The sequence below is a fragment of the Miscanthus floridulus genome, chromosome 5 (assembly GCF_019320115.1).
Source record: "Miscanthus floridulus cultivar M001 chromosome 5, ASM1932011v1, whole genome shotgun sequence".
Classification (NCBI taxonomy): domain Eukaryota; kingdom Viridiplantae; phylum Streptophyta; class Magnoliopsida; order Poales; family Poaceae; genus Miscanthus; species Miscanthus floridulus.
The window spans coordinates 10,008,481-10,028,922 of NC_089584.1; the positions used below are offsets into that span (position 1 = coordinate 10,008,481).

Sequence of the window (20,442 nt, forward strand, 5' to 3'; positions counted from 1 at the left end):
TATTGACAGAAAGTCCATCCTACATTTCTATCCAAAATTTCAGACAAATAACACCACAGCTGCTTGGCAACTGCACAATCAAAAAATAAATGGTTCACTGATTCTTTTTCACTACAGAATAGACAAGAAGGATCATTTACTTTCCGTCTAAGACTTAAATTATCTCTGGTTAAAACCCTTATTCTTAGAAAAAAAAGCTAGAGGAAGAAATGCACCCTAGGTGGTACTTTGAGGTTCCACGCAGCAGGAACATGAACAGACTTTACTCCTCTGAAATTTATGACTTTGTAAAGAGATTGGGAAGAGTATACCCCCCCTAGAATTAAAGGTCTAGTTCAAGGAATCTTCCTCATCTGAAAACACAATCGTAGAGGCTAGCTGTATGATTTCTTGCCATCTAATCATAAGTCTCTCATCCACTCCTCTTCTAAAAGTGCATTTCAAATCTACTCCATCCCATAAGTCAAAAACTGTCTGAGCTTTTTCATTGACTAACACATAGATGTCCCAAAACTGAATGGCTAAACTAGATGATACTAACCAATTATCCTCCCAAAATCTCACTTTCTTACCATTGCCAATATGCCATCTGTACCCCATCTTTGCTGCCCTGGCAGCCCAGATCATACCTTTGAAAAAACTAGAGCTACCAGTTGTGTTACTACAGAAGATATTAGGCCTATTAGTACTATACTTATGATCAATCATCTGTTTCCAAAGCTTATTCTCATCTAGACTATATCTCTTAACCCAGGAAGCCAACAGACTAGATATTTAAATCTCTTAGATTTGGGACACCTAAACCTCCAAACTCTTTTAGTAAACTAACTGTATCCCAATTAACTAAATGATACTTATGTGCCTCAGGATTATCATTCCATAAGCAATTGGCCATATGAGTATGAAGGATCCTAATTGCCCATTTTGGAAACTTAACAAAGGAGAGAAGGTAAATTGGTATACTTGCCAAACTAAGCCTTAATAAGAACAAATCTAGCAGCCTATGACAAAAGCTTCCCTCTCCAGCCTGCTATCGTCTTAAGCATCTTATCTACGAGAGGTTGAATGTCCTCTCTTCTTAAATTATCATAGTGTAGAGGAATACCTAAGTATTTAATAGGAAACTCTCCTAAAGGACAGGAGAAAAAGTGAGAGAGATCATGGACCTCTAAATCACTCAAATTCATAAGAATAAGAATGATCTCACTTTTATGGAAATTGACCCTCATGCCTGAAATCTGCTCAAACCATAAAAGGATACCTTTTAGATTGACTAGATGATTTTCTTCTACATTAGTGAACACAATTGTATCATCAGCGTATTGGAGGGCTATAATGCCCTCTTCTCTAAAACCTGAAGACATTCAAGGAGCATAAGTATCATAGTTAGAACATCTTAGTTAGAACATCACTCACTAAGTTAAACAACAGAGGGGATAAAGGATCTCCCTGCCTAAGACCTTTTCCAGTTTTAAAGAAAGAACTTTCCTCACTATTTAAGCAAACCCAACAGAGCCTTTTTGACTATTTTCTCTATCCAGCCAATCCAAATTTGATTAAACCTCTAGATTGAAGTACTTCGAAAAGAAAATCCCAACAGACCCTATCGTAAGCTTTTTCATAATCTAATTTTATAATAGCACCTCTTTCTTTATTACTATGCACACTATGAACTATTTCATGAGCAAGGACTACACTTTCTAGAATATACCTCCCATGTATAAAAGCACTTTGGTGAGGTGGCACTAGTCTATTCACTACTTTACTTAATCTAAGAGTCAAAACTTTAGAAAAAATCTTAAAACTGCAATTAATAAGGCTTACAGGTCTAAATTTTTTCATGTTCCTAGCACCTTCTTCCTTAGGAATCAAACTAATCATGGCAAAGTTCAGCCTATATAGATCCAGCTCTCCACTAAAAAACTCATTGAACATATTAACTAAATCACCTTTAACAAGATCCCAAAAATTATGGTAAAACACAAAAGAAATACCATCAGAGCCAGGAGCCCCATCAGCCTAACAACTAAAAACAGCTTCTTTTATCTACTCAGTAAAGGGAGCTGTAAGCACATTATTTTCTTTCTCAGGAATCCTTTTCATTATGACTCAAAAATCTTCAGCTAAATGAATATTAGGTCTACCTTCATTCTTAGAAAGATCTTTATAAAAATTAACAGCCACCTCCATCATGGCTTTTTGCTCTACAACAGGCTCCTCATGTACATCCAAAATTAAAACCTTCTTCTTCCCGTTTCTATAATTTGCTACAGCATGAAAATAAGCAGTGTTCCTATCCCCCTCTAGAATATTCCTATCTCTTGATCTCTGTCTAGCCTCGATTTCCTCTAAAGCCCAAATCTTATCCAACTCCTTCTCTACACTATGGTGTTGTTTGGATCACTAGTTTAAGGACTAAAGTTTAGCCCCTAAAGTTTAGTCCTGCTAGGCTGTTTGGATCAATGGGCTAAACTCTAGTCCTCTAATCTAGAATAACTGATTTGTCCCCCTCCAAGTCTACTTCCTCGCACGCTGCTGCTGCCCATGAGAGCTCTCGCCATGGGCAGGCCGTGGGCACGGTCGAGGAGGTCGCCGTCGCGCTGCTGGTGGTAGGGGAGGGCAGCACTGCATACCGTATCCGTCGCGGATGGCCGCCTCTTGGAGCTACGCCGCTCTGGGGTGCTCGGCCACCGAGATGGAGGAGAGGGAGAGGGCGCACGAGACCATAGCGAGGTGGGACGCGCAGGCAGGGGTGCGCGCGGCCATGGCGAGGTGGGGCGCGCAGGCGGGGGCGGACTCCAGTGAGCTGTGCCAGGGCAGGGTGCCGCTCGAGCCCGCGCGGAGCCGCCGTCGGAGATGTGCCCGCGCCTAGTTTAGGATATTTTTTTTGAACAAAAGATTTTAGCTTAATTTTTAGCTATTAACTCACTTAGCCCCCTGTTTGATCCTCATGACAAAAAGAAATGATTCTGGGCCAAGCCTCGCCGTTGGAGTTGAGATCGAGGGAAGAGAGGCCGTTCCGTTGAGCGCTGATGGAGCTTGAGCTAGGTAACTGCGCCGGCGGGTCGAAGTAGAGGTTGAAAGCTGACGAGTGCTCCGGTTGGGAGAAGAAATCGCGGGTGCTGTCGTCGTTTCCGTACCCGCCGCCGTTGCCTTCGAATCCGTCCATGAGCGCTCGGACGCGGCTTGAAAGCCCGATCTACGCACGGAGAGGGCACGGCCGGGCGCGGTGAAGAAAGTGTGGGGAAGAAGGTGAAGACTGGCGATGGAGGAGGTGGAGGAGAGATCGAGAGGAGCGGCTGCGAGGGAGATCAGCGCGGCGGCGGTGGAGGAGAGTGGCGGAGATGGAGATGGAGAAAGGAAGAAGGAGAGTGGCGGCCGAGCGAATGGATAGGGTAGGGAGAGTGGCGAGGGGTACAGGCGCGTCCAGGCCGCGGACCGAGGCGAAAAATTTCGGATTCAGGAGTCTGGAGTCCAAAATGTGAAATTTTTTGAAGGGGAACTTTTTGTACTTTTCACACCCATGTTCAGTTACATTTTACAAAAAAATGACCCAGAATCCAAAATTATTTTGTAAAATAGAGGAACTAAACATGGCCAGCCTCCTGTTTGGATCCTCATAACAAAAAAAAATGTTAAAAGTGCAAAGCTAAAATTTTACCGTGGGACCAAACACGGCCTATGGAACCTAAAGATGTGCATGCAGCCCGTGGGCCAAAGGCCCGGCCCAAAGCACGGTTATTGGGCCCGACCCGAGCACGGCACGGCCCGAACCCTAACCGGGCCCGTGCCGGCCCGAAGCCCGTAGCAGGCCGGGCTTGGGCTGAGGCCTCGGCCCGCCGGGCGGCACGGCACGGCCCGTTTTACAACGGCTGGCCCGGTGGAGGCCCGTTTTAATTTATTGAGCTGGTCGTACTATTTTCCTTTCTAGGGTTTTATCTCACGAGGTGTGAGTTTTACCTAGAATAACCTGTCCAACTCAGAGGGGTAAGATCTCTTGACTCTCTCCATATCTAGGTGATTGTATTCTAAAGATAGATAACTCTACTTTGGTCTTATTGAGTTTGGCTACTTCGTTCATCGCCCAGCCTCTAACTAGGTTATCTTGATTAAATTATAGAAAAATATATAACAAGGACAATATAAAAAAAAGTTTGATTCATCTCATTTATGTTTATCCACAGACCACAGCATGCTCGGGCGCCACCTGACCGAGCCACCCACTTTCCTGAGCAAAAGAAAGCTTACCACAGCACGGTCTTACGTCCAGGAATGGAACATTCCATCTCTTCTTGTCCACTGGTATAGAAAGAATATGCATTTTTGTTGGTGTTTCAAACTAGGACTTTGGATTTCTCCTATATTAAGTTGTTGGGTACGAAGGCGCTTATGTTGCATATATAGATATAGATTTGGATTTCTTTATTATTAAGTTGTTGAGCAGGAAGCAGAAAAACTTTTCTTCTATATTCGCTATTTGGCACAAGGCCAGGAGGAAAGGAAGGCAAAGATGGTGCGACATGCTCTTTTTATCTCGAGGCGCGCTGCGAAAACGTGTCAAGAAACAGGTCAGGCTTTCCATAAGTCAGAAAGAAACCCCATTCGGCTGCTCGTTCGGCTGCTCCAGAAGCAGCTCGTTCGGCTGCTTTTGAGCACCGAAGCTTTTTAGGCTCTGTTCATGTGTCATTAAATTCGATTTGATTTGTTTTTTTTTTATTTAGAATAGTGTTTTCCTCTTACAATTTTTTTTTTGATTCATTCAGATTTCTTCAAAATTCCTCCAAACGAACGGAGCCTTACTAGTAGGTTGTCCTTTCTTTTCTTAGTCTATCTAAGACTTTGTTTAAATTCATGACGTAAAATTTTAGGGTACCACATCAGATATCATATGGGGGTGTTACATGGAGTGTTCGGATACTAATAAAAAAAACAAATTACAGAATCCGTCAGTAAACCGTGAGACAAATTTATTAAGCCTAATTAATCAGTAATTAGCACATGTGTGTACTGTAGCACCACATTATTAAATCATGAACTACCTAGACTTTAAAAATTTATCTCGCAAAATAGTCGTAATCTATGTAATTAGTTATTTTGGAGAAACTAAACAAGACCTATCACAGGATTCGTCGGCGCAAGGGTGCTCGATCAGTGACCTCCTACTCACAGCCGGCTTTGGGCATACTAGCTCACTACGAAGAGAATGAAGATAAATAGAGTGAATGTAACGAAGGGCATGACACGTAGAAAAGTCCTTTTTATCCTACTGAAAACAGCTTTATCCCTACAGAAGACCCGTCGGCCTACCGAGGAAAAAATTACGAAAAAAAACACTCAAATATTGACTCATTGATTATTAGTCTGTTCATTTAGCTATGTCTTATCATAAACGATCACAAATTTTTATCTAGAATAATATTTTTCTCTTATATAAATTAGTCAATAGTATTTTTTTACAAACCAATAATGATACGAACTAGCCAATAAAATAGACTGTATGATAACACTTGCAGTGAATGATAAGTGGATCCATATGTGTCTATAAAAAAGCAAACGATCGATGTATCGAGTCCCATTTTTGCGAGTCGTCCGCCCGCCGCGCCGCAAGCCCGAGCCACCCGCCTGCCGCGCTGATTAGATTTGCTTCCAATCTGCCAGTGGAGTCGAATCGATGGCGGCGTGGTCGTCGCCGCCGTCGCTTCGTCACCTCCTCCTCCGCCCGCGCTTGCCCCTCAGCCCCACCTGCCTTGCTGGCTCCTTCTCGCGCCGCCACATCCACAGCCGCTGCCGTCTCTTCTCCGCCGCATCCTCCTCGACACTGACCCACGGCGACGCCGCCTCGACGCACGGTGACGCTGACGGCGTCGTCGATGTCAACCCTCCGCGCGGAACTAGGGACTTTCCGCCGGAGGACATGCGGCTCCGCACCTGGCTGTTCGACCAATTCCGGGAGGTCTCCCGCCTCATGGCCTTCGAGGAGGTGGATTTCCCCGTTCTCGAGTCGGAGGCTCTCTTCATCCGGAAGGCAGGGGAAGAGATTACGCAGCAGGTCTCTCCGCCCCACTCGTTTGTGTTCTCGTCTTCATCATTATTCGGCGGATAAGCCCATTCTGGTTTCTGAATTGGAGTCATTTATAACTTTGCTTTTGATTCTGCACCGCAGCTCTACAACTTTGAGGATAAAGGGGGACGCCGTGTTGTTCTCAGGCCCGAAATCACCCCTTCCCTCGCGCGGCTAGTCATAAAACAAGGGGTACGTATGCCTTTGCTAATCTATTTCTCATCACTGGAACGTATCTAGTATCTATTCATGCCTCCTCTTTCCGTCAGAATGTGATTTTCATCTACTCTTTTCTGTCTAGAAAATCAGTCTCCCTTCCACTGAAATGGTTTACTATAGGACAATGCTGGCGGTACGAGCGCATGACTAGAGGAAGAAGGCGGGAACATTACCAATGGAATATGGATATATTTGGTGTGCCTAAAGTTCGGGTACCACCCTTCTCCTTTATTGATGATTCCAGATGCTGCTGTGCTCGACTGCTCGTATACCTTTGAACTGATGCGGCACTGCCATCTCATTGTTCGAATCAGGCTGAGGCTGAGCTTCTTCATGCTATTGTTCTCTTATTTCAACGTCTTGGAATTACATCTTCAGATGTGGGGATCAGGGTGTCCAGTCGGAAGGTAACCTTTAACACTCAAGTATCCATCTTCAGTTCACATTTTGCTCAATATTTCGCTTTCATGTTTTTGGTGCTTTTGCCTTGTCCGTATGTCTTCCAAAAGTAGATTGTTAAGATTTTTTGGTACTTTTTAATCACGCAATCTAAAACTACTATGACCAAATTGGTATGGTACATAATCACGTTGCTTCATGGTAGTGGATGACCTTTCTATTCCTTATTACCTATTTCATAAGGAAATAAGAACTCTGGGAATTGGATTACCTAAAAATGATGTAGCTGCTGACACCTGAATACATTATAACGTCATGATACATGTTAGTGCATGTGTTTTCTCTGATTTCTTGCTGGCTGTCATTTGCCTTTTGCAGGTTCTTCAGGCTGTGTTGACGATGTACTCCATCCCAGAACATTTATTCACTGAAGTTTGTGTTATTGTTGATAAAGTATGCCCAAATTCTGCTACTGAATTACCATCTGTTCATTGCTGATTGCTGTACCATATTATTTTCTTGCCAGTTGTACTCTGTAGCTCTGGGTTACAGTACCATGTTATCTGCTTGCCAATCATACTCTATTTGTAGCTTTGGGAGCTGACAAGTTGTGGTAATTTATAACATTGAACCGCAAACAGAAACAGGATAGTTTGTATATCTTTTCATATTGTTACATTTTCATTGATACACTAGAGGTTTAACTTTTTTTCGGTAATGGAACAAATCTTAAACTTAAACCACCTCAACTCTTACTAGAGTCCAGAGTGCACCCCTCCAAAACCGGTTTCCTTTTAAGAGTTTGACACTTGCTACGAAGAGCACATGTTGCTCTCATTAGATGGTGACATGGACCATTCTACCTCTATTGGGAATTTGAAGTAACCAGTGATCAATTACCACAGAAGCCCAGTCTCTGGAACAGATTATCTCTGTTTTGCTTTTCATATCTTATATCTTAACTATTTGTAACAAGCTGAATACCCATGCATTGATGTAATTGTTTATTGCTAGACTTTTGTCGGTGTAATGACTTTCTTGCATTCTAACATAAGCATTATGCAGTTGGGTAAAATGACCAGGGAAGAAATCGAGAAGGAACTTATTTCCACTGGGCTGTCATCTGAAGCTGTCCAGGGTATCATCGATGTGCTTTCGCTCAAGTCATTGTCCAAACTTGAAGGTTTTCTCTTAACCTTTTGTTGTTGGCCTGTTATTATGCATTCTCCATATGATATACCTTTACTTGAATATTATACTGAGGTAATGTTGCTAAATTGGAAAATGTATTACCTAAAAGAATATTAATTAAAGGTATTCTCTTATGTTGGGCCTTTGTGCTTTATTTGTTGTTAAGCTGACAATCTTGGCTTTCTTTATCCATATAAGTGTTTGTTTTTTAATCTTCAGGACCTTTTGGCAAAGGTTCTTGTTTAATCTTGATATACTTATGCAGAGGTGCTAGGCTCTGGTGTTGAAGCTGTTGCTGACTTGAAGAAACTCTTCTCCTTTGCGGAGCAATATGGTTATGCTGATTGGATTTGTTTTGATGCATCAGTGGTCCGTGGCCTTGCATACTACACAGGAATTGTATTTGAGGTTGTTTTCAGCTCATCTCTTTCTTATGTCAACAGCAGGACCACTAACAAGCAGAGAACGGGCCATGTCATCTAACTGCACATGAAAGCTTATTTGAAAAGATACAATTGATTTTCAAACAATAATCTCTATTCTATTTACAAATAATATTTCTGTAGCATTTGGGTGGTTTGGGTGTGTCTTTGTAACTTGTAAGGTTCCTACCCCTTTTTTCTTCTTAATATAATGATATGCAGCTCTCCTGTGTATTCGAGAAAAAAAATATTTCTATAGCGATTTCTAAAGTCAAATATCATGATTTCTGTTCTTTGGATCATTGTGAGTGGCTGAGTGCTTAAGCTACTACAGTATAGTCCATGCAGAATGGTAGGTTATAACTTGATCTACCATTTAATATTTTTGCCTGATTAGATAGCATATTTCGTTATGATAGTTTATTTGGATTTTTTTTAACATGTTGTGTTGATCTGACATTCCTTTATTTTTCCCTTTCCCAATAAATGTATTCTACACTACCTTTTTCATGCCACCAACTCCTGTTTTGACACTCTTGTACGACTTTTGTAGGCATTTGATAGAGAAGGAAAACTGAGAGCAATTTGTGGTGGTGGAAGGTACGATAGATTGCTTTCAACATTTGGAAGTGAAGATATACCAGCTTGTGGTTTTGGATTTGGAGATGCTGTTATAGTGGAAGTATGTCCTGTTTTATCTTATCCCTGGTTCTTTTTTTAGAATTATAAGCAATCCGGTTGGTGTAAGAATAAGTTCAGTTTTAGATTGATGTTTAATGCAAATAAGGGCAACATCTGTTAATACCTAAAACATGACCAATTCATGACTCTAGCCATCACAACTACTATGTGCGTGCTAATTCATGCAATGTGGAGTACAGAAATAAAAGTCTCGTCTTGATAACATGAATTTCTTGAAAAGTATTATTGCAGTTTGTACACCATTTTGAGTTTGTGATACTGCTTCAAGGGAGTGGCATTTATTTGGGTGTAATTTGTGTTCCAACAGCTGCTGAAAATACACCATTTTGAGTTTGTGGTACTGCTTCAATGTAGTGGCATTGATTCGGTTGTGATTTGTGTTCTGACAGCTGCTGAAAGAAAAGGGTCTCTTGCCTGATATGTCACGTCAAATTGATGACATTGTCTTCCCTTTGGACGAAGAACTTGAAGGAGCAGCATCCAGTATTGCTTCGTCTCTGAGGAAGAAAGGCCGATCTGTTGACCTTGTAGAAGACAGACGTCTCAAATGGTATGCCTACCATTTTTTCCCCTTGCTTTATCGCCGTGCCTGAAATATCTGTTTTGCTACTACTAGGGTATTTAAGCACGCGGAGAGGATCAATGCTAGCAGGCTGATATTGGTTGGAAATTCTGAGTGGGAGCGAGGCATGGTTCGCGTAAAGATACTATCAACCAGGGAAGAATTCGAGGTAAAGGCAGGTGAACTAGAGTGATTGTAATTTGTAAAAATGTTAACGGTATGCCTCGGCTAATGCTGGTGAGTGAGACCGAGTGGGATAAAATCAAACAGGAGCTAGCTATCCTGGAGTTTAACGTGCAGTAACAGTTTTCTGTAACTCGTTGATGCTGTAATAACAATTCATATTCATTCAGAATTCATGGCCATGACCCTTGCCAGCTTGTATGTTCATTTGACTGTAAAAGTGTAAATACAGTCTCAAAAAAAAAAGTGTAAATACACATCAGACATACATTAACGTATAGCCTCCAGCTTGGCTAAGAAACCATTTTATTTTTATTTTGGTTGAACCTGTTTTTTTTTTCCTTTAGGGCCTGTTTGGAACGCAGGAATAAAAAACACGGGAATAGAAAAAAAACGCAGGAATGGGGTGAGTGTATAGTGGTAAAACAGAGGAAATGAAAAACGCGAAAAATAACTAGAAGGGGTGTTTGGAACACAGGAATTCATAACACAGGAAAAACGTAGGAAGTAACATGTTAATTTTCTACTTTCTTTGGGCAAGCTCGAAGGAAGTTAAGACCAGAGATCTGAGTGGATTCTTTTTTTTTTTCCTGTAAAACGAGCGTCTGTATGTAGGATTCCAAAGGAAAGGAAGTGGGATTTCCTTTGTTCCAAACACGCATTCTCACTTTCTTTTCTCCGTTTTATAATTTCTGTACTTTTCTTTTGATATTTCTGCAATCCAAACAGGGTCTTAATGTAGTACTAAAAAAAACTGATTTATCATGATTATTCTCCGCGCGATAATCACAGCCACTGACAGTCATCGGCCGTTGGTGGGCCGGTCAGGACCCATGACTCAGGAGAGTGCTGCCGGCACCGAGGTCCGAGGTGCCCCCGCCGCTGATTGCAGGAGTAGGTACATGTAGACGGCGCAATAGAGTAAGCACGCTCCCATCGGGCCATCGGGGGCTGGGGCTCTAGCACGTGCATTATGGTCTCATTCTGCAACATTTGCTCTGGATGCGAGGACTACACCAGTTCACTGAATTATGGACCAACACTACTAGAGATCAGTAGATCACTCGGCATGTGCTTGGCGAAGCCAGCATACAATGCACGGTTTCACTGGCTCTTTTGGTGATTGTGATCGGGCCAGAATAGGAAACTAAACATGTAGCCAAAATGTCAGTTTTTTTTCCCACTTGGCTCCTATTCTGAAGGCTGCCAATAATGTTATTGCTGACAGGGGTCCCATACCCATCTCATGGCAAACTGTACATACTCGAAACAACTCTGGAGGCTGGTGGAACCTTGGTCTGCTCTACAAGACCTAGCAACGAACCACAGAGTAAGAAACAACAAAGAATGGTGGATTAAAATAATTCAACCACAACCACAGGGGAACGAACAGAGAAATCTGCGAAAGAGGAGTCCCTGGATTCCAATCATAAGTGTTTTTTTGTTGAGAAATTCCATATCATAAATAACTACGTTCATTATAACACCCGTTATTGTTCGTGGGTTGCCGGCCCATAGAAAAGCCCAAGACTTCTTTTTTGGAGTAATGAGGCCCAATCAACTGCTCTTGCTCGATTCGCAATTCACCCAATCTGGCGCGCGCGCGGGCCACTGGTTGGCGCCACTTCGCCGCCACATGCTTCTTCCCCTCCCAAACGAAAACAAAAAAATTTCCCCGCAAACCGATGCCCCGCGGCAGAAACATTCCGCGTCTCCGCCCAGTTTGAAATTTCAAACCCAAATCGAGAGACGCCATCTCCTCCCCTTTCGATTTCGACTTCCCACCGAGCAAAAATGTTGCTCAGATTCCTCCGCCGCGCGCCGCCCTCTCCCCCTCTGGTTCTGGCCGTTCAACACCCAACCCCGAAAATCTTTCGAGCTCGCGCGATCTTTAAACCCCCGTCCTTCCCTCCGCTGCGAATTCCCGCGCCCAGAAAAGTCTCCTCCCCCTGTTGCTTATTCCCCAATCTTTGAGCTCATCCGTCTCGCCGCCGCCGGTCGTCCATGGAGATCGCCAAGAACGGCATTGCGAGCGGCAGCGTCCGCGACCTGCCGCCATCGAAGCGATTCAGGCACATCGGCTCCCACCTCGGATCGACTCCCAGCGTGCTGCTGCCGGCCAAGAAGCGCGTGTTGACGCCGCCGCAGCCACAGCCGCCGGAGGAGGCCGCTGTCGCTGTTTGCCTCCCGGTGAAGAAGAGAGCCATCGTGGCGCCGCGGGTGGAGGTGGCGGACGCCCCGTTCTGCCTCCCGGCGAAGAAACGAGCCATCCTGGCGGCGCCGCCGGAGGACACGGCGTCCGCGTGCCTCCCCGCCAAGAAGCGCGCCTGCGCGGCGCCGGCGGATGCGGCCGTGCCGGCGTGCGTTCCGGCCAAGAAGCGCCCGTGCGCTCCGCCGCCCGTGCCGCCCGGTGCGGTCGCCTCGGCCAAGAAGCGCGTCCACGCGCCCGCGCTTCGGGGCGACGCCGCCGGTTCTGTTCCGGCGTGCCTACCAGCCAACAGGCGCGCTTGCGCCGCGCCGCCGGTGGACACGGTCGCTTCGGCCTGCGTCTTGGCTAAGAAGCGCGCCAACTCGCCAGCTCGTCGGGAGGACGCCGCGCGTTCTGCCCCGGTATGCCTGCCGGTCAACAAGCGCGTGATGCCGCCGTTTGTTCCGCCTCCATCCGTGCAGTCAGATGGTGCTCGGGTAGTCGCCGCCAAAGAAGCCAGGCCTCAAGGATCCAGTAAGCACGGCGGCGGCGGCGGCGGCGCCATCAATTCTAGAGTGGCAAGTGGCACCGAAGAACGCGCTAGAGGCGAAGAGTTCAAGAAACCTGAGAAGCCCATCAATCAAAAGGGAATCAAGGAGCAGGTGTCCATGAAACCAAGGTCTCCACCCCGTAAAGGTAAAGGTCTGGAGAAACCCTGCAAGACCGTCGATGGCGAGCAGTCTGAAGCTGTGGTTGAAGTGCGCAAGAAATCCGACGCAGCGCCTGATGCGAAGGGAGCATCTCCCAAAGAAGAGCCGAGGAATGGAGCTGATGAAGTGGCGGCGCAAGAGCAAGAGCAAGAGCCCGTGGAGGACGATGACGGCGTGCGTTGCGCCGTGTGCGCGAGCACCGACGGCGACCCGTCGGACCCCATCGTGTTCTGCGACGGGTGCAACCTCATGGTACACGCGTCCTGCTACGGTAACCCGCTCGCGCAGGCCATCCCCGACGGCGACTGGTTCTGCTCGCTCTGCATCGCCAAGAAGAGCAAGCCGGCGGTGCGCCGCCGGAGCTGCTGCCTCTGCCCGGCCAGCGGCGGCGCGATGAAGCGCACGACGGAGGGGAAGTGGGCGCACATCTCGTGCGCGCTGCTCGTGCCGGAGGTGTTCTTCCGGGACCCCGACGGCCGCGATGGCATCGATTGCTCCCGCGTCCCCGCCCACCGGTTCGCCAAGGATTGCTACATCTGCGAGGGCAACAAAGGGTGCGCCCTCGAGTGCTCCCAGCCCAAGTGCGGCCTCGGCTTCCACGTCTCGTGCGGCCTCGGCGCCGGCCTCTGCATCGAGTACCAGGAAGGGAAGGGCTGCGCCATCGTCGCCGGCTTCTGCAGAGAGCACACCGAGCTATGGGAGAAGGTAAAATGATAACTGACATTTCCTAATTAGTTTGCTGACATTTAGCAACCGTAACGCAAAATTTTTCCTGTCTACGTTTGTGTTTATGTTGTTGCAGCAACAAGTGACAGGCAAGTACAAGATTGTGGCGAGAGGACAAGAATGATAATTTGGAAGAGGAAGAAAAAATTGGTGCGTAATTGCTTGGCAGTGCTGAAGATGTGCTTGTTGTTATTAGGATTTGTGATCTGGGGTTCAGTATTCATTCTGCTGTGCTAAATTGTACGTAGGAGTGTTTCGTGATTTATGTTAAGTTGTTTTTCAGGATCCTAGATGATTTTAGGACTTGCAGGTCTGGCTTCTCGTCTATTTTTGTCTATTTTAACTTCTATACATTGTCCTCAAGAGCACGATCAGAAAGTGTGCTACTGTCAGTAGCTTCAGATCTCGATTCAGACTTTCAGAGGGCACTGTACTTCCATCCAGTCCTGGGTTGAATAAATTAGTCCTTGTTTAGTTCGCGAAATTTGGAATTTGTGTAGCACCTTCGTTTTTATTTGGCAAATAGTATCCAAATATTGACTAATTAGGTTTAAAACGTTCGTCTCGCAATTTCCCACCAAACTGTGCAATTAGTTTTTCTTTTCGTCTACATTTAATGCTCCATGCACGGGCCATAAACATTCGATGTGACAGTTACTGTAGCAACTTTTTGGAAATCGGGGTGGAACTAAACAAGGGCTTAGTTGAGCAAGTTAATTTCAGACCTTGTTTAGTTGGCGAATTTTTTTTGCGAAATGGTACTATAACACTTTTGTTGTTATTTGGCAATTAGTGTCTAATCGTAGTCTAATTAGGCTTAAAAGATTCGTCTCGTGAATTTCATCTAAATTTTGTAATTAGTTTTATTTTTTATTTATATTTAATGCTTCATGCATACGTCCAAAGATTCGACGTGACGGGGAATCTTGAAAAATTTTGCAAAATTTTAGGAACTAAACAGGCACTCAATTTCAATGGGACATCTTATTGCTGTTTACATGATGTAACCAGTCTGCATTTGATATTGGCGGCTTCAATCAACTGTTCTATACTAGCCAAATATGTAATTTCTGAATCCTTATCTAAAAAAATGTAATTTCTGAATGGATGAAACATGGGCTGCGATATCATCCGAGCCCATCAGCCAATTAAACGGCCCATGCCTTGCATTCACGAGCACGCCTCTCAAGCCTGAACATCCGATTGTCTTGCATAAACAAATGGCATGCCTTGGCCGTTATGCGTATTGTTGCTGTCAGGCATAAACTTGCCATGTTCGCTTCATGTATGATTGATGGGCGACCCGACAAGACAACGCGCCGGTTCTGCATCCATGTGCTGTGGAAATATTAATTAACTTTATCAGCAAAGGATCTTTTTTTTGTCATCTAAGGGTATGTTTAGTTCGTGAAATGAAAATTTTTGGATGTTTCACGGATGTCGGAAGGGGTTTTTGGATACTAATAAAAAAAACTAATTACATAGCTCGTCTGGAAACTACAAGACGAATTTATTAAGCCTAATTAATCCATCATTAGCGCGTGTTAGTTACTGTAGCACTTATGGCTAATCATGGACTAATTAGTCTTAAAACATTCGTCTCGTGATTTTCAACCAAACTGTGCAATTAATTTTTATTTTCGTCTATATTTAATACTTCATACATGTACCGCAAGATTCGATGTGATAGTTTACGGTGAAAATTTTTGGGAACTTAACTAGGCCTAAGATTTGGGTAGCGCTTCTGCGCTTGGGCAGTAGTTAGACTGTCTCTAACAAAGAGACCTAAACTCAAAATGGGTAGTGAGAGACCTAAAACCAGCCTCCAACAGAGTATCTATACGGAAGACCTATTTTGGGTTGCCTGAGAGACACAACCCAAATATGGGTATCCTCTCTCCTAAAAACCCATTTATAGAAATGATTCTCTTTTGGGTCTTATTGTTGGAGAAGATGCCGAATAAGTATTGAACCTTTTACCTATAGCGCTACCCAAAGTACGAATAGGTCTTGTATTTTAGGTGGTGTTGTTGGAAATAGCCTTACAGAGAGATAATCCCCAAATCACAACCCCACCCTCCACCAACAAAAAAAATTGTTTGATGTATACTACATCCGTCCTAAAAAAATTGCAACTATGGGTTGCGTGCCACAAAAAGTGATTCATGTTGGACCAAGTTTTTAGTGAATAATATTCACAATTATGTCTTTAAATTAATTTATTATGAAAATATAATTCATAATTAATTAGATGATATGTATTTGGTATCATAAATATAGATACTGTTTTATCTATAATTGGTTAAATTTAAGGTACTAAAACGTGACACTGTGTTATAATTGCATTTTTTTAGGGACGGTGGTAGTATATGTAGAATTGATTCAAGGTTGATGTAATGTGTCATGGACGGTTTGGAGTTGTTTCTATTCAAAAATATCACGTGGAAACTCTTAAGCCATTTTGCTCTCCACTCTCACTCTCACTCTCAAATTGGAGAAATCATGGTGGTCCACAACCTCATATCAATCAGCTTCCTCGTCATGCTATCATATGTTTTTTCCCCTTGTAAACATAGAGCGATAGTCAGCACCGTCAATAAACCATTGACTATTCCCCTCCTTTGCTCGATGGATTAAGGAGCTTTGACCATTTTACCCACTCTTGACCACTCGAGATCTGCCCCACTCGGTGGTTTTTTCCACAAGCGCCACCTTTTTTTTTTGAAACATCCACGAGCGCCACCTCCCCAACCACCCTCTCTGCTAGTAAGGTCGGCACTCCTTTCCTTGAGCTTGCCCTTCCCACCCGGCCGGCTACCCTCCTCGACTGACGATGGTAGATAGAGCGATGGTGTGGCTCAGTTGTAATGAGTGAGGAGCGGTCGGGTCAGCGTTGGAGGAGTTACCCTTGCGGTCAGGGTCAAGAAAGACAGAGGAGGACGATGATGAGGTGGCAGCGTAGGAGTCTGAGAGGCGGTAGCCGGCCGGGATCGGGTCAAGGGGAAGAGAGTAAAATGTTGAAGAAGACAAAATAAATAAATAAATAAATAAGGCTATGTCAATTACAAACGAGGTCTCACTGTCATAAGAGAAGTAGAAACTTTAATTTAGGGTTTACTATTGAAGTTAAGCCTAAAATAGAGGGCTCAAAAGTAAAAAATTATAAAAATAAAACTAGAGGCCCTGATTTATGGGCTAATGGTAGAGATGCTCTAAGTAGATGTAGGCATGATCCCAGGTTGCTTGGTCATCATCAATCATCGTGGCAATTAATTAAAGGATCACGATCTTGAACCCACCAGATTTATATAGCGTTATAAAAGCATATGCTACCTAATGATACTAACAGTAAATATTAATATTTGTTAAATATATTTGGCAAAGTTAAAAGTTGTTGACTTTATGAGAAACGAGAATGACTTTTTTTTAAGGGACAGAGGGAGTATATAGCGTTATAAAATCATGTCAGTTCTCCATGTTTTTTTAACACCATTTTGAAAGGTTGTGTATTCCTGTCTTATGGATTTAAATAGTAAAATGTTTTTGTTGTTTTAACTCAAAAAGGTTGAACGGACTTTTTATGAAAAACACCATGGAGACTCGTGAGTTGAAGGAAATACTGACACACTGTCCTTCGAAGGAAAGCAAAGCAATGGTACTCCCTCCCTAAAAAATACAACTCTCATCTTTTTAGGAAATCAAACAATTTTAAACTTAATAAAATCTATATAAAATTTACTAACATCTATTATACCTAGTAAATATTAATTCTTGAACATTTTACAGTAAATTTATTTAAAAACATAAATATATGATACTATTTTTTATAAAGTTAATTAAATCTAAAAAAATTAACTTGTTTTTTTTATAAATATAGAATAGAATTGTATGTTTTCGGACGCTAATGGGTGGTTATTCCGTTTTCCTGCCATGGTGGAGCACAACGTGGATAAGTTCGGGCGCTTAGGGAGATTTTTTTTAATTTTAACACTTTTTTAAATCTAATTTTAAATCTAACACTCTTTGTTTTTTTTGTAAAAACTAACACTTTTGGTCGCGCCTATTGCCATGGCGCGGCCAAATGCCTATGACGCGCCATGCATGGTGGCGCGACAGGGAGCTGACGTGGCGACGACCGGAAAGGGTCACGGTTGACGTGGCAGGGCCTGCCGCGCCACCCATTTTGGCGCCTCAGGGGCACATAAATATCGCGAGCGAGCCCCCTGCTCGCTCGCACGCCGCGCCTCGCCTGCCCGTCGCCACGCAGTGCCCCGCCGCCACAGCACCCCCACGCGGCCCGCCGCCAACGTGCTCGGACGACCGCCCGCACGCGCCCCACCGCCAGCGCCGGCCACGCCCGCCCGCCCGCCCACTCCGGTCGTGCCCGCCCGCCCACGTCCGCGCCACGAATGCCAGCGCGTCAAGGCCGCCCGCTCCTATCAAGGTACCCCCTCTTGATTTTATTTTATTTTGATTATTATTGATTTAGGATAATTAGTGATTTAGGATAGTTAGGGTTTTATGATTGTTATTGATTTATGATTGTTAGTAATTTAGGATAGTTAGTGATTTAGTATAGTTAGGTTAGTGAATTTGTTTGTGATTTAGGTAGGTAGTTTTTAGGTTTGAGGTTGTGTATTGTAGTATAGTTAGGATTTTGGGTTTAGGGATTGATTAAGTATTTATTATTTAGTTTATAGTTAGTCATTTAGTTATGAATTTTGGGTATAGATACTAGTTTTCAAATATCGGTACTTACGGGTGCCTGATACGTCGATTTTGATGACTTGATGAAGTTTCGTCAAATGCTTATATTCCTAGTTAAGTTGTTTAATATGTTTGTTAATGTTACTTTGAATATATACATGTGCTTTCATATTGTATTCGTATTGCATAACAAGTAGTCCAAATTTCGCAATGCTACATAATGTTAATTTGAATACCCTAACCCTTTGTTTATCAATTTGAAACAGGATGGGCCCTCCTACGCAACACCCGTTGTACCCCATTCTTGAGGTAGAGTACGACGACTAGCACCGAGCACACATCTTGAGTGACAACGACGTAGAGGTGGCCTTGCCTCCTTTAAGGCCCTACATGCACACCGGGGCACATAAATGGGACAAGCGTTATGCGCCGTACATACGGCATGCCGGCTTTCTCGAGCTTGTCCATGTTGTCAACTACGGTCTTCCGCCTCTTGACCCAGCATGACTTACTGTAGCTATAGACAGGTGCGAGTGCCTTATTTGTACGTAAACATTCTTGTAACAAATTTGTGGCAACTAATAGTCGTTCTATTCTTATAACAGGTAGAGGCCTGAGACCCACACGTTCCACCTACCTTATGGCGAGATGACCTTGACCATGTAAGACATGAAGACTATTTTTTGGCCTTCGGTTGGAGGGACTTCCAGTGACAGAGATAGTTGACAACGATCACTGGAGGGAGCTGGTGGCTCAGTTTATTGGCTTTCTTGCACCGGATGATGAGGCTTCCAAGAAAAATAAGTGAGAAATTCAAGGCTATTTAATACTTGCATTGCTTTCATTTTCTTTGGTGAATTTCAGAAAAAGTTTCGGTGTTTCATCGTCCTGGATCACGGAGCGCTTTGATTACTTGGACCCATAGGCTAAGGAGGCTCTGATCAACTGGTCCATTCTAAAAATGTTTCTTTAGTGTATATACATTTAGAAAATGCACTAACTTTAACGTCTATTTATGCAGAAGATAAAGAAGAGCTCTAGGAAGCTAGCTCAAAAGCTGAGCTGTATGGACACTCCTTATAAGGAACCACCACTCCCGGCGTGGTTGAGTGGCACGTCTTCAGCCTCTTTGAGGACACCAGCTGGCTCTTCTTAGCCGGTGACAGGTGCCACTTATGCGGTGCGTACACCACCACATCATAGCGCTGGGAAGGACCCTGCAACCAAGGACGACGAGGACGACGACGACCCCCGAGCTTCTGCAGACAGCACGACCAGTGGGACGATTGGCCACAAGACGAGATCGGCATGTCTCAGCTAGGTGTTGCCCCGCTTGGTACCCAAGGAGCCTCACAGGTACTAACAAAGGTAGTTTCTTTAAATACGTAGGCTACATGAACTAACGATCATAAATAATTCTAAGTAATCGTGCATATCATATACTTGCAGGGTACGAGCCATATGCACCGGCGATGCGACCACACCGACGTTGGCTACACTCCCAATGTGTTCCCAACAAATCCGAAGAGACAGGCGTCCGAGGGATCCTTAAACTCCTAGGTCTTAGTTTGTTAGGTCGAACTAATATTGGCGTCCGAAACTTGTAGGCTTAGTTGGTTATGTTATGTTGAACTTATATCAAACCAATGAAAATGTTATGTGGCAGCTTGTCAACTTGCGCACGGACTTTATTTATTTGCTTCATATTCGTTTCAATGTATCGTGGCATCACTACAGGCGAGATTAAGTAGCAACTAGTTTGGAACCCGGCGGTCCCAGGGCATCTCGACGCTAGGGTCCATGGTCGCGTCGCTACCGATCCTATAATATGGGGCCAAAAAATAAGTTTTTTCCCTTAAAAATTATTCGTTTCAATCCGATCCAATTTTTCGTAGTCGATTAGTTAACATGGTGGTTAACCATATTATGAAAAAAATCATTGGCTTATCAAATTCTCTATTCGACCGTGAAAAAGATTAAACAAAAGATAGAAAAAAAAAATCCACTATTGGTTTTACGTCAAGCAATACCTAGAGTAACTCCCACTATCGGCGCGGAAAGTTCCAATTAAACCGTTCAGGTACCGCCACGCCATGCATGGTGGCGCGGCAGGCCCTGCCACGTCACCGGTCAGCGATACCGGTCGTCACCACGTCAGCTCCCTGCCGCGCCACCATGCATGGGGCATTTGGCCACGCCATGAGAATAGACGCGGCCAAAAGTGTTAGTTTTAAATAAACAGAGAGTGTTAGATTTAAAATTAGTTTTCAAAAAATGTTAAAATTAAAAAAAATCCTTAGGGACGGTGTCGCCGCTCCGCGAAGCAGCAGCGCCTTGACCGGCTCTATCGTAAGTCCATGAGAGTTGTTCGG

General features: G+C 44.1%; 2 protein-coding genes across 2 annotated transcripts; both read left to right on the forward strand.

Moving 5' to 3' along the window:
• The first annotated feature begins 5,572 nt into the window (after nt 1-5,572).
• On the forward strand, nt 5,573-10,009 carry LOC136451478 (histidine--tRNA ligase, chloroplastic/mitochondrial-like). Its single transcript, XM_066452183.1, has 10 exons — nt 5,573-6,049; nt 6,164-6,251; nt 6,362-6,492; nt 6,595-6,687; nt 7,058-7,132; nt 7,745-7,862; nt 8,136-8,278; nt 8,846-8,974; nt 9,384-9,544; nt 9,611-10,009. The coding sequence occupies exons 1-10, from the start codon at nt 5,672-5,674 to the stop codon at nt 9,747-9,749; spliced, it is 1,455 nt and encodes a 484-aa protein (XP_066308280.1). The 5' UTR covers nt 5,573-5,671; the 3' UTR covers nt 9,750-10,009.
• A 1,527-nt stretch (nt 10,010-11,536) lies between these two features.
• LOC136451479 (uncharacterized) lies at nt 11,537-13,822 on the forward strand. Its single transcript, XM_066452184.1, has 2 exons — nt 11,537-13,342; nt 13,440-13,822. The coding sequence occupies exons 1-2, from the start codon at nt 11,744-11,746 to the stop codon at nt 13,485-13,487; spliced, it is 1,647 nt and encodes a 548-aa protein (XP_066308281.1). The 5' UTR covers nt 11,537-11,743; the 3' UTR covers nt 13,488-13,822.
• The last annotated feature ends 6,620 nt before the right edge of the window (nt 13,823-20,442 follow it).